The sequence below is a fragment of the Felis catus genome, chromosome B2 (genome assembly GCF_018350175.1).
Source record: "Felis catus isolate Fca126 chromosome B2, F.catus_Fca126_mat1.0, whole genome shotgun sequence".
NCBI lineage: Eukaryota > Metazoa > Chordata > Mammalia > Carnivora > Felidae > Felis > Felis catus.
In genome coordinates this window covers 141,938,784-141,955,321 of record NC_058372.1, presented here as the reverse complement: position 1 = coordinate 141,955,321, position 16,538 = coordinate 141,938,784, and the positions used below count along the sequence as shown (strand labels likewise).

General features: G+C 52.3%; 1 protein-coding gene across 4 annotated transcripts in view; it reads right to left on the bottom strand.

Annotated features, from left to right (window-relative positions):
- The window catches only part of SYNJ2 (synaptojanin 2), a 104,993-nt gene that overhangs the window by 68,070 nt on the left and 20,385 nt on the right, over window positions 1-16,538 (bottom strand). For all 4 annotated transcript variants that reach the window (XM_023254528.2, XM_023254530.2, XM_023254529.2 and 1 more), the window contains exons 2-3: window positions 10,767-10,853; window positions 577-847 (exon numbers count right to left, since the gene is read on the bottom strand). In XM_023254528.2, coding sequence (XP_023110296.2) covers window positions 577-847; window positions 10,767-10,853 — 358 coding nt within the window. The remainder of the gene's footprint in view (window positions 1-576; window positions 848-10,766; window positions 10,854-16,538) is intronic.

Sequence of the window (16,538 nt, the reverse complement as noted above, 5' to 3'; positions counted from 1 at the left end):
TTTCCCCATTGTTGGAACTGGTCTGGCTTGGTGATTAACAGTATGGGATCTGGAGCCAGAATGCCTGGCTTGTTCAAGCCTCAGTCTCCTTATCTGTAAAATGGGAATAACAGACCCCCACCTCACAAGTTACTATGAGGATTCTGAGTTACTGCCCACCAGCAGAGAACTTAAACAGCCTGGAATGTGAGCACCTTATAAGCATCAGTGGTAAATGTGTGTGTGCCAGAGGGTAACCAGGATCACCGAGAGGACCGCAGGAGCACTGACCATAGCCTGGCACTTAGGAAGCACAGGATGGATGTGGGCTTATGGTCTTGACTTACAGAGAGTTTCTTTCCTAAATCTACACTAGACCACTTTGAACACCTTCCCTGACCCCGGGGGGGGGGGGGAAGGGGGGAGGGATGAGGGTATTAGCGTTCTTCTCACTGCGCTGAGACTGGGCTCGCAGAGGAACCCCAGGATCCCGGGGACGATGTAAAGCAGAGAACAAGGACACAGGTTTCAATCAGAGCCCACCATCCATGTGACCCGGGGGGAAAGGGGGAGCAGAAGATGACCCAGGGCCCTCACCAAAAGAAGGAGCTCCCCCACTCGTAGCTGTCATGGTCCTGCTTCTGTGCCCGGACGGTGAGGTCAAAGCTAGACCCATCATTGGGCCAGGAGAAGTAGAAGAACCCCGAGTTGAGGATTTTCCTCAAGGCTGTGAGACGGTCCTCCTCCTTGGCCTCCTCCTGGAGAGGGTAAAAGTCGGTGGCAGTGATTTTGTAGATTTCAGCCTCTGGAATTCTGCCCACGGACGTGCAGCCTGTCACCAAAACCAGGAAGCTCAGGGAAACACCACCTGGAAGGGAAACAGACAACAGGGCTCACGACCACAGTCAGCAGGCGGAGGAGCAGCTCACGGCCCACGTTTCCCTGGAACCACATGACCGCATCAGGAATCTCCGTCACCTGAGCCTGAAGCCTGAAGCCTGAAGCCTGAAGCCTGAAGCCTGAAGCCTGAAGCCCGGTGCCTGCTCCCCGGAGGCTGGCCCCCGACCAGCAGCAGCAGCACCACCACCTGGAAGCCTGCTGGAAATGCGAATTCTCAGGCCCTCCAGACAGCCGGGCGAGGGGACAGCCACCTGAGCTTTAACAAGCGCCCAGGCCATTATGCTGCCCGCCAGCCTGAGGGTTACTGGCCAGGGGCCTTCCCAGCCCCACAGTCTCTCCCCATATGTGCCACCCAAAGCCTCGCAAATCTGCCCCCTCCCCAAATCCTCAGGTGCCACCTGGCTCAGGGTCTCCAGGTGTGGTCAGTCCTGCAAGCTCAGTCACTAGAGTCGCCTCTCAAAGCTGCCTGATGGAGGACCTACCTCTCTGCTTCAACCCCCCCACCACCCCCACCTCCCCCAGGACTGAAATGGAAGCTCCTCACAGGCCGACCACCCCCATCCCTCCCCACATACGGACACCTAGGGTCCAGCAGCTCCCTGGGGCTGTCCTCTGCGGCTCCTCAAATGCACCGTATGCCCTCATACACACGGGCCTTTGCTCAGGCCGCTGCCTCTGCCTGGGATACCCCACCACCGCCTGCCCATCACGGCCTTCCCCACCCACCTTGCCCGCCTCCGCCCTCCAGAACAGCCATGAGCCTTCCCAGTGTTCACCAGGACCACCCTAGCTCAGCCCCTCTTTCCTAGAATTCCTCCCCACCCTTCTGGAGCCTTCCCTGCTCCCCAGAGACATTGTTACATGCCCCTTCTACATGTATCCCTGTTAGCCCTCATGTATGCAAAACTAACAACCTCCATCCCACCTGTGTCCCCAGGAGACTGGGGGTTTCTTAGGGACAGGACTCTGTTTCATTATGATATCTGGGCACTGCACATGGTAAGTCTTTGATGAATACTTCCTAAATAAGCCGAGAGCAGCTCAAGCCTTTCCCAGTCCCCGTGAAGTGTTACCCAGGCCACTGCCAACCTGGCTGTCAGGAGAATGAGACACCCTCCTCCGGGGACCCCACCAAACCATCTGCGGCTGCTTCCTGTTCTGTACCCCCCAGTGCAGAGCGGGCACACAGAGGTTCAGACAGACACCTGCTGTGTGGGCCAGGGGTGCGTGGCAATGCTCTACTCTGGGGACATCAGGGAGGGCGCCCCTGCTTTATTTCAGGAGAGGGCCCCAGAGATAACTCAGGTGACCAACTGGCCTTCAGGGGCTGGCGTGGTTCTGGTCCAAAAGATATTCTTCCCAACCCCACTGATGTTTAAAGGACCTGTTTCCAGTAAGATCTCCTCCACATGGTCAGTGGTCATTATCTGCAGCCATGGTGGCCAGCGGTTTAGATCTCTGGACACTCTGATAAAAGCCCCTTAGGACCCACTGCTCACCATCTATTCCCCCCCCACACACACTTGATAGGAAGAAGGGGGCTACTTGGGGCCAGGACACATCTGGGTGTTTTTTTGTTTTTATATTTTTGTTTAATGTGTATTTATTTTTAAGAGAGAGATAGAGCACAAGTGGGGGAGAGGTAGAGAGAGGGGAAGACACAGAATCCGAAGCAGGCTCCAGGCTCCGAGCTGTCAGCACAGAGCCCGACGCGGGGCTCGAACTCATGAACTGTGAGATCATGACCTGAACTAAAGTCAGATGCTTAACGGACTGAGCCACCCAGGCACCCCTGGGTTGTTGTTTTGTTTTTTTTTTTTTTTAATGTCTTCATTCAGGGCACCTGGGTGTCACAGTCCATTGGGCATCCGACATCAGCTCAGGTCATGATCTCATGGCTCCTGAGTTTGACCCCACACTGGGCTCTGCTCTCAGCACAGAGCCTGCTTTGGACCCTCCACCTCCCTCTCTCTCCACCCCACCCTCCTAGCACTCTCTTTCAAAAATAAACAAACATCAAAAAATAAAACAAAATAGGGGCACCGGGGTGGCTCAGCCAGTTAAGCGTCCGACTTCGGCTCAAGTCACAATTTTGCAGTTCACGAGTTTGAGCCCCCTGTCCGGCTCTGTGCCGACAGCTCAGAGTCTGGAGCCTGCTTTGGATTCTGTGTCTCCCAACCTCTCTACCTCTCACCCACTCATGCTCTGTCTCTCTTTCTCTCAAAAATAAATAAACATTAAAAAAAATTAAATAAAATAAAAGACGTCTTCATTCAGTAACTAGGTCACCATGCCTACTGGGAGGGAGGACCAACAGGGAGACACTATTGGCTCATATCCCACCTCCTCAGGCAGATTATCAGGAAACTCCTTTAAAGCAACTTAAGAATTAGGCAGTTATGCTACGGACAGTGACAGGCATCAGGAGGCTGAGTTTCTTAAGCAGGACAAGTGTCATTTCTGGAAGACAGGTAAGGTTTATGTGGGGTCGATGTCCTCAAAGTATAGACTCACAAATGCAAATATTCCCGCAGCCTGTGTTACAACCAGGCCCAGGCATCCCATCTGCCTTTTTCGATGTGCTCAGTGCAGAGAAAGCAGAATTCAAGGACAGTCAGAGGAGTGGCCGGAGGGCAGCCCCTGCGGTCTAGGCGATGAGCCCGAGACTGGACTCTGTAGGGAGTGGGTTCAAGGAGAGGCATGGAAAACTTTACGTCCTTCCACCCAAGTTGTGGAGTGGATTTCTAGCACTACTTCCTCAACAGCCTCTGCGTGGGCGGATCAAGTCCCTGGCAAGAGTCCCAGGTTGCTTTGAAGACAGTAGGCATTTCCTGCGCAGGGTAGTGGCCCGGAGGAGGCTTGGGATGGGCGGCTGCAGCAGGCATGAAAAGGCTCTTAAAATAAATGAGACTCTGAGCTCCTAAGTCCTGGGATTGAGGGGCTTGGGAGAAGGCACAGGTGAATAAAGACACCACCCTGGGAGCAGATTGGAACCAAGCACTTTAATGACAGCTGATTCTCAGGGTGGCTGCTTATGAACTCTGTTCTATGAGCTCCCTCTCAACAGCCCCCTGGGGGAGGTACCATTTTTAGTCCCGTTGTACAGGGACGGAGATGGAGACACAAAGAGGTTAAGAAGCCTGCCCAAGGTCACACAGTGGGGGAGCTGGGATTTGAATCCATTTTCGGGCTATACCACCTGGGCAAGTTACTCAGGTCAAGTCTGGTTCCAGAGACACTGCTCTTACCTATATCCTTGCAGAAGGATCGCCAACGTGCCCAACAATGCCGCCATTTCACACATGAGGGACTATCCCCCCAGAGGGAGCTGAAACATCCATCTGCCCAAGTGCACGGCTAGTCTGTGTTGGACCCAAGATGGGTCCAACATGGGTTCACCCAGCCCAAAGGTCTGGCAGCTTCCGATCACGATGGGTTACTGTCTCACTAAGCGTCGCTAAGGTACCCTTTCTCATTTCCAAATTGACACTGAAAGTGTTCATCAGTAGTTTACATGATTGTGAATAATGTATTTTTCCGGCACGTGCTAAATATTGACATGTAAGAATAAACCTTCTGTAGGCCTCTTTACCATTATCAAGTGGGACCTAGACTCTGGTTTGACAATCATCCTTGTATATTATTTAAAGCAATGCATGAACAAGTTCTTCTTCAACAGATGGGATTTTCCTCTGAATTCCCATTCCACTCCCACCCCCCTCAGAATTTCATCCTAATATCACATATTTTGTGCTTCTGTGTCTCATATTGATCATACTGTGCAGTAATTTGATCCTAATGCTGAAAGTGTCTAAAACACTTTGGCCTGAGTTATCATTACAATGATGTTTTAGTACAAAATCAGTCAAACAATGTAAACAAAACGCTCTGCTAAATACTGATTTAACATAAAAAATAAAGATTTGTTGGGAAGGTGGATGGGACCTCTGGTCCATACACCCATGCGTAAATATTATTTATTAACGGAATGAAACTAGATTCTCTACCAATGCTAGTTCTGTTTTTCATTTTTTTATGTGAACACTAAGAAACCTTGTTCACATTGATAGATCGATGAAATGTTGCCCAATTATTCTTCAAAGTCCTTCTGAGTCATCTGCCAAAAAAAAAAAATCGCAAAATCTATCTAGAAAATTACTATCAACGCTGTCAGCCGATACCCCAATTAGGTTCTCCTTCAATTTTGTAGGAAACAAACAACCGGCTGTCACCTGACTTGTAAACAAACTGTTCCCCGGTCACGGAGGTGACTTACTTCCTCCACAGTGCTGACAATATTGTGACCCCTCCCTTTGTTAGCCATCCACAGGTACTTACTTCCCAGAGCAACACACTGTGTGAGATTCTAGAGGGAGAAGAAGGTAAGATAGAAGAAGGGTGGCTGTGGGTGGGGCAGAGAGACTGAGAACCCAGTCCCTCATTGCAGGGACGTTCTTAGGCAAACCAAGGAGGTGAGGACCTAGAAACCGTTTTCCTCAGCACTGGCCAAGCCCGTCGGACAGTCTCTGTGACCCCAGAGGAGCCGCACTAGACCACAGCCTCTCCAGGAGGGGCACCTGGCCCTACTCAGCCTGGCACGTGGCTTCCTGTTTCTTCAGTGCTGGCCCTATCTTGTCTGGCACCCTTGGGTGTGTGCCACACGTGATAGGGTTCAAGGAAAGGGTCCTGGTTCGAGCCTAGCGCTAGACTACCGGGGGTCACTGTCCCCCAGCCTGTCAGTGTGGTGGTGTCTCTAGGGGATAAAAGGGGGGCTGGCGGGGCGGGGGGGGAGGGCGCTCACCTGCCCCAGGTGTGAGATGTCCCTGTGGGTGCTCACTTTGAACACAAGATCTAGGCTTTGTTTTAGTAAGGCAGGATCGGTGTTCTCCCAGGGAGGAAGTAGGGCAGGCCTGAGTGAGGGAGGGTCTCAAGAGTCCTTGGTGGAGGCTGAGTTCAGGGGCTTGAAACCAGTAAGAATCTTACAGCAGGGGAAAGACAAAACTCAAACTTGTTTTGGCATCAGAAGATGAGGCTCTCGAGTCTGCAAGCCTCCACTGGCCTGTGGGGCCTCTGGCCGGTCTCCTACCCTCTCTGGCCCTCAGATGCACCAGGTGGCCTCTATGTCCCTTCCAGCTCAAGGAACTCTGGTTCCGGGGCTCTGGCCAAAGGGAGAGCACACCTGGGTCAGGGGTTGCTGGCCACAGTCGGGGGAGGTCACAGGCCAACAGACACACCAGAGGCAGAAGGGATCACACAGGGACACACACACACCCCTCCAGAGGGCAGGAGGCTCACAGTCCAGACAACTCCTACAGCCTGAGAAAACAGGCTGGAGAAATGGAAGGCAATGACCCCAATATATATTGTTTAAGAGGAGGCAGGGTGTCCGTGTGGGAAGACGAAGAGAGTTCTAGAGACAAATGGTGGTGACGGCTGCACAACATTGTGAACGTCCTTCATGCCACTGGACTGTACATTTGAGATTAGTCCAAATGGGAAATTTCATCTTCTGTATATTTTACCACACACACAAGAAACCGTGGAGACCTCAGTGTCGATTTTAGAAATTTTTCCCTCCAGAGGGCTGCCTTCAAGACCCAATGCCAAGGCATCGCTGCCCCAAACCCCCTGGCCCCTGAAGTAACGGGGTCCGTGTCTTATCGAGCTGTGGCCATTGTCATCTGGCTGGGCAGGGCTGGCGCTGGAGTCACCATGAGTCACGCGCAGACACAATGCCGTTTGTGCAGGGACAATGCTGGGTGTGTTCTTGCCACTGGGCCTCTGGCTTCCCCTGTGCTGGCATTTCTCTGTTTGCTCAGCCTCGGAGCTCACTCCCTAGCCAGGTTCGTGCCAGTCTCAAGCCCGGGGTTCCTACAGACCACCTTACCCATACTGCTCGTGCAGGACACTCTCCCACTTAAAGCTGCAGACAAAGTAGGAGCTCTGGGCTTTCCCACCCGCGGAGTGGGGCGCTTTGGCCAGAGGGTCCCCAAGGCCTCCCCCCCATGCCGACAAGCTCAGAATTCTAAATACCCTGTATCCACATGGCACAGTTTCAAGGATCTCTTTCACCTTCCCTTTCTAGAACACAAAAGTGGTGCAGATGTCAGTGTGCTGGCAGCTTCCACCAGCTCACGGGAGCCAGCCATGCACATCTTTCCCCAGCTCCGCACTGCAGCCTGAAATCAGCCAGGGGCGGGTTATCTACTCCGTGGAGATTGGCAAACACTACACATCGGGGCTTTCCCCCCAGAGAGCTGGATGTCAAATATTTACCAGCACCCCACTGCAGATAGGTAATAAGTCATTCTAACTCTGATGAAGGCCATCATACCATTTCAAGACTTTCTGGAGAATACTGCAGGCCCTGAATGTCAAGACTAAAGACTACCAGGGGCGCCTGGGTGGCTCAGTCCGTTAAGCCTCCAGCTTCGGCTCAGGTCATGATCTCATAGTCTGTGGGTTCAAGCCCGGCACCGGGCTCTGAGGTGACAGCACAGAACCTGGAGCCTGCTTTGGATTCTGTGTCTCCCTCTCTCTCTGCCCCTCCTCTGCTTGTGCTCTCTCTCGAAAATAAATAAACATTAACAAAATTAAAAACAAAAAAAACAAAAAACCTAAACACTTTTAAATCTCCTGCTCCTGCAACTTTTAATGTTGCAGTGACTTCCCATAGAAATCAGCCCGACACTAGCCTGTGTGCAGACTCACCACCCACTGGGAGTCAGTGACCTGACCTTTACCCCACACCTAGTTCTCCCAGAGGGACCCGTCTGCAGGCCAGGCCTCCCACTCAGTACAGACTATGTTCATTCTCCCTTATAAATCTCTTTTGAATTATGTAATATAGAGATGAGGCAGTTTTGCTGATTTTGCAGGTGGGAAAACAGCCCTAGGGAGATTAATACATCCAGAAGGTGAGTCTGTTGTGAAGCTGGAAAGAGAGTCTAGAAGGGCTGGCTTGTAGGCTGGGTACTACATAACTCCAGAGGACACAATTCATTACAGACCTCAACGTACTCAACCCTTGAGGCTATGAGCCAGGGAGGCTGTGAGAGCTGAGGTTAAAAGGGAGTTAAATCCCTGTAATCATTGGGATAAATTCTTCTGACTGCTATACCCTCACTTTCTATGCTTTGTATTACAGATGCATCAGGAAAAACAACTCTGGCTGACTGTGGAGGCTCCACCCCCTTCCTGCTGGCATTTCAGGGAAGGAGAGACTTAAGCTCTCCATGAAAACCTAGGAACCTGGGATAAAGCTTTTATGTAATTTTTGTGCATGTTTCTCCATTTCTAACATAAAAAAGCTATTTTCACTTAGGCAGACTGAAATTGAACAACTTGCCCCAAGTCACAAGCCTGAGGGGAAGAGTCTTTCTTTGTCCAGAGACCCTCAGCCTAAAACAGTCAAAAGGGAGGCCCGTCCCCAACTGGGGCTGGCTGTCTTTGCGGCAACCAAAAATTGGGATTTCACTCTGCACTGCCCGACACCCTCAAGAGGTGAGAGGAAGACATTATAGTTCTGGGCTGGGGCCTTCCAGCAGGAAAAGAAAACCAAGTTAAAGCCAAGCACTCCTTCATGGAACCGAAGGAGATTTGAAAAACTCGATTATAAGGCCCCATCCTTCCATCCTTCAGATATCCTAGGGCCCTTTCAGGAACGTGTCGAAAACAGGCCAAATAATTCTGGCATCCTCACCACCTCAGACAGCTTTAGCAGCACGACCACCAACCCCCCGCCCCCCGGAGGGTGACTCTGGCAGGTGGGGCTGGGAGTATTCAGAGGACAGAAGAAATGGGCTCTGGGGACTTGACAGGTGTCCGTGCCAGGGGCTTGGCCCTGCTCTCGCCTGGCCCCCAGGGGCTGTGCACACTCACCCCTCAGGGGAAGGGCAGGGGGTGGCTGTGAGAAGGGAGGAGGGTCTTGCAGCTCTAGGAGCTGGCCACCTCTCTCCGAGTCCTGCCCTGGGATGGTTCCGCGACATCCTGCTGTGACCCTTGGGCTGGACACCCTGCAGACACCCTGGCCCCTTTGACAAATACTTCTCTGGGGGCTGACCAGTTTCTGCCCAGCTTCAAGACAGAACAGCCCAGTGGCTGAAAACAGCCCCAGGTACCAGAAGGCACAAGTTTAAAACCCAGGTCACCACCTGAGGACTGCCCAACCTTAGGCGAGCGACAGCACTGTGCTAAATCCGGGGTTCGGTCAGGTGCAAAGTGGATCATTAGTTTATTTAGGAGAAAAACACTGCCAATTATAACTGCAAGATGCCAACAACTGTAACACATCCTAAGAGCCAAGACGCTACAATGTGGAAAAAAAAAAAATCTGTCACAGAACAGACAAAAGATAGCACTTAAGTTTTCTCGGCTTCTCTTTCTCTGTCTGTAAAGCAGGACATTAATGGCACCTGCCTCACAGGCTGTTGGGAGAACCAGGTTAACACATGAAAACACTTAAAACGGTGTCGACCACAGGGTAAGAAGGGAAGGTCAGCCGTCATTCCCACATCATCATCATCATCACCGAGGCTAGGACCACAGGCATTTTTTTGTAACCTTGGAAAAATCACTGCGGGGACAAATCCTGGCAGGCAGCCCCATTTCATGGAAAAAGCAAGTGTCTGGAGGCAGTTAGATCTGCGTTTGAACCCTACCTACACTCCTTACCTTAGGCAATTACGTTAACCCTCTGAGCCTGCTTCCGTTACTATAAACAGCGGAAAAGATGCAACATCAAATTGGCTTACTTTTAGGATTAAATAAGTTCGTGTATCTCTAGCCCTTGGCACAAAACAGACGTTTGATAAACGCATTTGTCGTGGACGTGCTGAATGCTTTTCCTACACACTACTTGAAAAATGATCAGTGCAATCGTCATAGTTCGGGAGAAACCATCCCATGAAAGAAAGACCCAGAAAAGTAACGGCAAGCACCAGTGCTCTTCTGTCGGCTTAGAAACTCCTCAGCCTCTGAGCACAGCTGCTGGGGGAGCCGTGACATGCTCGGCTCAGGGAGAGCCATGTGCCCGAATGTGGTCATCTCACAGCCAATTCTCATTTTGAGAAGCAGCGCTGAGAATCGGGGATGTCACCTGTGCTCTTGTCTTGGCCCCACATGTCCCTGGAGACGCTGGGTGGGACCAACATAAGTCAGGGGGCCGAGAGAGGAGAAAGGAAACGGTGGCCGCAGACCCGGAGGAGCACCAGGGCTCCCATGAGGTCCAGGAGCACAGAGGTGACAATGCAGGGGCCCCACGGAAAGGCTGTCCAGCTGACAGCTCAGCCCCAAGGGACCACACTGAGATGCCCACTTGTCCCTGTGAGTTCTCTGCCTTTTCCAAATCAGACGACATGGCCCATTTTTCACATGTACTTTCCTTTCCTCTCCCTCACGCCCCACCCTCGGCGTCCCATGGCAGGTGCTCTGGGCTCCTCTGCCTGGTCAACACGCCCAGTCCTGGCTCTTCTTCAAGATACCCCGTGAGTCCAGGGGGCTTCTGACCTCCCGCATCCACCCCTTCCCGAGTACGGATCCCTTGTAAATGACAAACAGTCCCCTGGGCAGACCCCACAGACCTGACTTTGGAAAAACTCGGGTCCTGGAGGGCAAACAATGAAGGTGAGCTTCCTTTGCACACAATTCTTCTCCTCCAGCGGCACAGACAGGTGGGCGCCAGGCTGCATCCACCTTGACCTCCTCCCCAGCGTGGACGAACAGGCGCAGCGAAATAAAGAAACGTTTTAAAAGATCCTAACAGCTAAAATGAAATGCCTAAACCCGGCAGTCTTTCCAAACGAGCACGAGAGAAGCTCTGCCCGGCTCCCTAGAAGTGTAGCATCAGACGTTCTGGCAGCTGCTGTTCTGTCTGATCGGGGACTTACCAGATTTTAACCTGAGCTCCCCCAGGCAGCCGTAAGCGTCGGTGATCTTTCCATACTGGCCTTTAATGACCTCCTTCTCTTCCGGAGCTAGGAGAGAAACACATCACAGACAGCATCAGTCTGGGTCTCCTGTTGAAGTTCCTTCACTGCAGCCTTCTCCAATCTGGCTCCCCACCCACTCGAAAAAGAAAACGCAGAGACAATAGCTCGGCCTCAAGTAACGTGTGTGGAGGTTTTATGATCAGCGAATCACCAAGCTGCAGAGATTTAGACCTTCCCACAAAAAGCTTGGTCTCTGGAAGCGCCCACAGCTCCCTGGGGCCTGGGGAGGGTGAGGAGAGTCCCCGGCTGGCCAGAGGTGCTGGGGTGCCAGCCAGGAGCAGGTGCCTCAGGCCCAGCCCTGCCCACAAGCTCTGAAACAGGAGTGAGTCATTGTTACCTGATGGGGGGGGGACCTTCCTTCCTAAATATTGGCCACTGGAGGCTCTCGTCCTGTGAGCGCCCTCCTCCCTGCAGGGACCTGCTAACATAGGGGAGGCTGAGCAGAAAACCCACATGCCCCAGGCACCCCAGGCCTGGGCCCAGGGGATCCCAAGGAGAGCCGCATGAGCAGAGCCCCCGGTCTTCAGCAGTGGCCACCGGTGCTCAGGACAAGACACGGCGCAGGGTGAAAGCAAGACAAGACAGCAGACCGACTGACAGACAGAAGGACCATTGGGAGCAGGGAGCCTGTGACCTACAAGGGCCCCACAGACCCACTGGCATTTACAGTGGCAGACCCTTGGACCCCTTCTCTGAAAAATGTTTCCACATGCAGAGAATGGGGAAAAAAACCTCGATGAATCCTCAAATAAGGGCCTGGCAAACACCATTAGGGAGATTTACTAGGAGAGCAGTCACTCAGCCTCTGAATTACTGTGATAGACAGACTCTTAATCTGGGGTGACAGAGGAAAGCCCGGCAGATGCTGCAGCTTTGCAGGATAGTGCTGGGGGGATCTGTGTAACCTCTACAACTGTGTGCAAAATATTTGGACACAAATATTGGACAGTGCAGCTCCACACTGTCAGTGAGGAGCCCAAGGCAGGGCTCAAACTCACGAACTGTGAGATCATGACCTGAGCAGAAATCAAGAGTTAGACACTCAACCAACTGAGCCACCCAGGTGCTCCCTGGGTATATATTTTTATGGGGCTGGAGGCACAGTTTTTGTCAGAATCTCAAAGGACTTAGTGACTCTGAAAAGGTTAAGAACCAGTGTAATCAATTACATTTCCCCCCAACGTTCACATGGACTTTTCTGATTGATTAGGCTTTTGGTGGGGGGAGGGGAGAGTAACCTAAAGCTAATTACGAGGAGGACTGGGGGCCACAGTCCCACCTCCTCCATCCGCTGGGTTCAGAGAAGGGGCGGCCGGGAGGCGGGTGATTCACTACTCTCCTGCTGCTGCTGCGGTGACAAATGACCAGACCCAGTGGCTCAAAATAACACACATTCATGAGTTGACACCTGTGCAGGTCAGAAGTCTCTGAAATGGGTTTTACTGGGTTAAAATCAGCGTCGGCAGGACTGCATTCCCCAAGAAGCTCTGGGGAAAACCCGTTTCCTGGCACTTTCCAGCATGTAGAGGCCGTGTGCCTTCCTGGGCTCCTGCCCACCTTCTTCAAAGCCAGTGACTACATCGCTCGGGGCTTTGCTCCCACTGTTCCTTCTTGTTCTCTCTCCCTCTCCTGCTACCCTCCTCCTTAACTTACTCAAGTCGGCAAAGTCCCTTTTGCCATGCAAGGTAACAGGCACAGGAACTAAGGACTAGGATGCTGACTGACATCTTAGGGGCCCACAGATGGCCACAGCCCATTTCCTGGAGGCCACAGGCCTCCTGCTCCCACACGGATGATGCGTGAGAGGGACAAGGTATTCTCTCCACTCCCTGCATCTGTTCCTGGCTGACGTGAACAACATCCTCTGCCCAGAGGTGACGACAAGCCCACTGGATTTTTTTTTAAGTTAATTTATTTATTTATTAAAAAAATTTTTTAATGTTTATTTATTTTTAAGGGGGAGAGAGACAGAACACGAGCAGGGGAGGGGCAGAGAGAGAGGGAGATACAGAATGTGAAGCAGGCTCCAGGCTCTGAGCTGTCAGCACAGAGCCTGACATGGGGTTCGAATTCATGGACCGTGAGATCATGACCTGAGCCAAAGTCAGACGCTTAACCGACTGAGCCACCCAGGCGCCCAACAAGCCCACTGTTAAGGGCCAAGCACTGTGTCATGTGCCTACAGAGGCCTCCTTGAAATGGGCCTGCTCCCTGCTCTGGGACAAGTAAACCCCGTGAAAACCCAGGCTCACAGGAAGACACGAATGTCCCTCCTGCAGGCCACAGGCATGGCCAAACTCTGCATACGGGTGCTGCGGGCAGAATCAGGAGAGGTAAACCAGGCAGCTCGTGGCTCTCATCTCAGTACCCACGCCAGTAAAGCAGGAGAGTAATTCGGACACAAATACATATATTTCAACCCTCAGAGCTTTACAAAGCCTTCGAACAGAATCCTTAAGCCTGACTATCATCGCGTTCCCATTTTGCTGACCGGCAACGAGGAGGACTTTGTGCGTGGCGTGCATTACCTCTGCAAACAACCCTGACCAAAGAAAACAAAACATCAGGGATCTGCTCCCCGAGGCGATGTGGTCGAATCCACACTTCAGAGGTGGGGACGCGCCCACAAGGCCAGGCTGAGGGAATAGAACTGACCGCTTGCCCTGCTGGACCACAGGTGACAAGCACGTGTGTCACAGCCCCCGTCACCAGGAAAAGTAAACTAATCCAAATTAAAAAAGACTCTTCATCCTCATATTTACTTATTACTTATTTTTTAATGTTTTATTTATTTTTGAGAGACAGAAAGAGACAGAGCGCAAGCAGGGGAGAGGCAGAGAGAGAGAGAGAGGGAGACACAGAATCCGAAGCAGGCTCCAGGCTCCGAGCTGTCAGCACAGAACCCAACCTGGGGCTCAAACCTACAAACTACGAGATCATGACCTGAGCTGAGGTCAGAAGCTTAACAGACTGAGCCACCCAGGCGCCCCCGAGCCAGTCCTTTTAAAGTCCAGACCCCCCGCAGGCGGTCTCTCCTGGAAGCGTATTTTCTCATTTCTTCTTCTCCAACGCTCCTTCTGACCCTCACCGTGTACGAGCGGGTATGTTCTACTCCCACAGTGCAGACCCCTGCCCTGCCTTCAATGCCCCCCGCCAGCACTCCTAGAGGCCTGGCCTCTCAGGCAGCCTGTTCCCAAATCACCCGACACCCCTCCTTGTCCCAAACAACTAGACTTCCTCAGGTTAGAAGGAAGAAGAACTCCGTTATCCATTTTGCTCTTCAAAAGGGAGCTCACGGCTCCAATGTCTACAAGCACGAGGCAGGTAGTGAGTGAATGAAGCTGCGGGAGGGACCACAGGTGACCAGGGGACACGCGGCCCCTCTAACAGGGGGCAGATGGTCAGTTCCAGGCCAGCCCTGTGCCGGCGAGCTTCCAGTTTTTTGAGAGAAATAGGACACTCCTGAGTTTTCAATGCTGGCAACCAATCCACATTTATTTTAGGCATCGTGTGGGCCGCACACACCTCTGCAGACTGTATTTGGCCTGCCCATTTGCAACTCCTGTTCTCCCTTTCTTAATGTCTCGAAAATAGTCTATTCCTGTCTTTCACACTTTGGTTGCACTTCCCGTAGGTTTTTCCACGTTAGAATGCAATGTGCTTCCCCTCCCACTGGCCACGGATTTCCAGCCCTTAAGGAAAGTCCTCTCATTGACTCTCCCACCCTCTTCCTCATCCACCCCTTGCCCCTGGGCCTCAGCCGTGCACCCAGCGTACCGAGAGGCTGCCACAGCTGGCCCTGGCCGAGACACACATCCAGCAGCGAACCAAACGGGCAAAATCCATCTACAGCAGGGCTGGCCAAGGCAGGCCTCTGGCGGTGTTGCAGAGAAGGAACATGTGTCATGAATGGGTGTGAGATGACAATGGAGGCCAACCCGGGAGGGGGTGGGAGCCAGGAACGGCGGCGTTGCCACGGCGCACGTCCGCAAAGGCGGGGCGGCGAGGCCACCTCGGCACCAGGTACCGCGCAAGCTTCCTGCCGAGGAGAACAGGCCGGCTCGGTAAGCACAACACAGACAGTGACATGGGCTAAGGAGAAAAAGTGAGCAGGGAAGGGGGTATAAAACGTGTGTGTGTGCGCGTGATTTTATATGGTGTAGTCTGAGAAGGCCTCACTGCAAGCGTGACTTTCAAATGCAGGCTCGAAGGGAATGAGAGGGATGGCTGAGTGAAGGTGGGGGCTGGGCACTACAGGCCCAGGAGAGGGTGTGTAAAGTCCTGGGGCAGAAGCAAATTCCTGACATATCCGAGGACCAGCGAGGGGCTCAGTGTCTGACAAAGGAAATGGAGTTGGGGATCCATTGTAAAAGAGCTCTGTAGGTCAAAAAAAGACTTGGGGTTTCACTGCAGGGTGGAGGATTGCTCTGGCTGCTCTGCTGAGAACAGATCCTAGAGGGGCAACGGGAAAAGCAAGGAGACCCCTTAGGAAGCATTACAATGATCCAGAGAAGAGATGATGCTGGTTTGGACCAGGGTGGTAGCAGTGGAGGTGTTGAGAAACAGCCCAATTCTGGACACACACGCACGTATACATGCACACACACACACACACACACACACACACACACATCTACACGCAAACACGTGCTTTTTCACTATGGACACTTCCAAAGAAAACAGAGCACTGTAACAACCCTACGTCCCCACACTACCATGATCCTACCACCTCCCCTGCCATCAGCTCTTGGCCAACCCTGTTTCACTCCTACCCCCCCCCCCCCGTACCTTAGATCAGTGGGTCCTATAATGTGGACCTGAGACAGTAGGCATCAACCAGCATTAGAAATACAAATTATTGGGCCCACTGCGGCCCCAATGAGTCAGAAACTCTGGCCTCGACACTCAGTAATCTGTTTTAATGAGTCCTTCAGGTAAAAATCATTGCCCTAGATTATTCTGAGCAAATCCCAAACTTCCTGTCGCTTCAGCTATAAATACCTCAGTAAGAATCTCTGAAAGATAAGGGTTCCTTTTAAAAACACAACCACAATACCATCCTCACATCTAAAAACTTTACCCATAATTCCTTAACATCATCAGATATCTGCATATATTTTGAAGGTTGAACCAAAAGGATTTGTGGACAGACTGGACGTGGGATATGAGAGAAAGAGAGGGTCCAACGATGATGCCAAATTTTTCTCCTGGACAGTGGGAAGGCTGGAGCAGCTGTCACCGGGATGACGGAGACTGACAGGACAAGCCTGGATGGAACATCAGGAGCTCAGGTCAGATGGGCCAGCCTGCCGTGCCCCCAGGCGCCCCAGCACAGACATGGAGGGCACAGCTGCACCGGCCTGGAATCCAGCCGAAGATACAAACAGGGGCCCCAGCAAAGAGAAGGTCTTTAAAATCCAGAGACTGGAGGGGATCACCCGGGAAGTGAGTGCGTCTGAAACAGTGTGTTCAAAAGTCAAGTAGAATGAAGAGAAATGTCCAAAAAGATGTTAAGGAAACAGGAAGCGTGTGGTGTCCTGGAGGTCAGAGAAGAAAGAGTTTGAAGGACACAGGAGTGGTCAGCAAGTTCAGATGCTGCTCTATGTCCCACAACATGACAACAGAGCGTCCTTCCAGTTAGGCACTGATGAGCCAGAAAAGAGCAGTGTA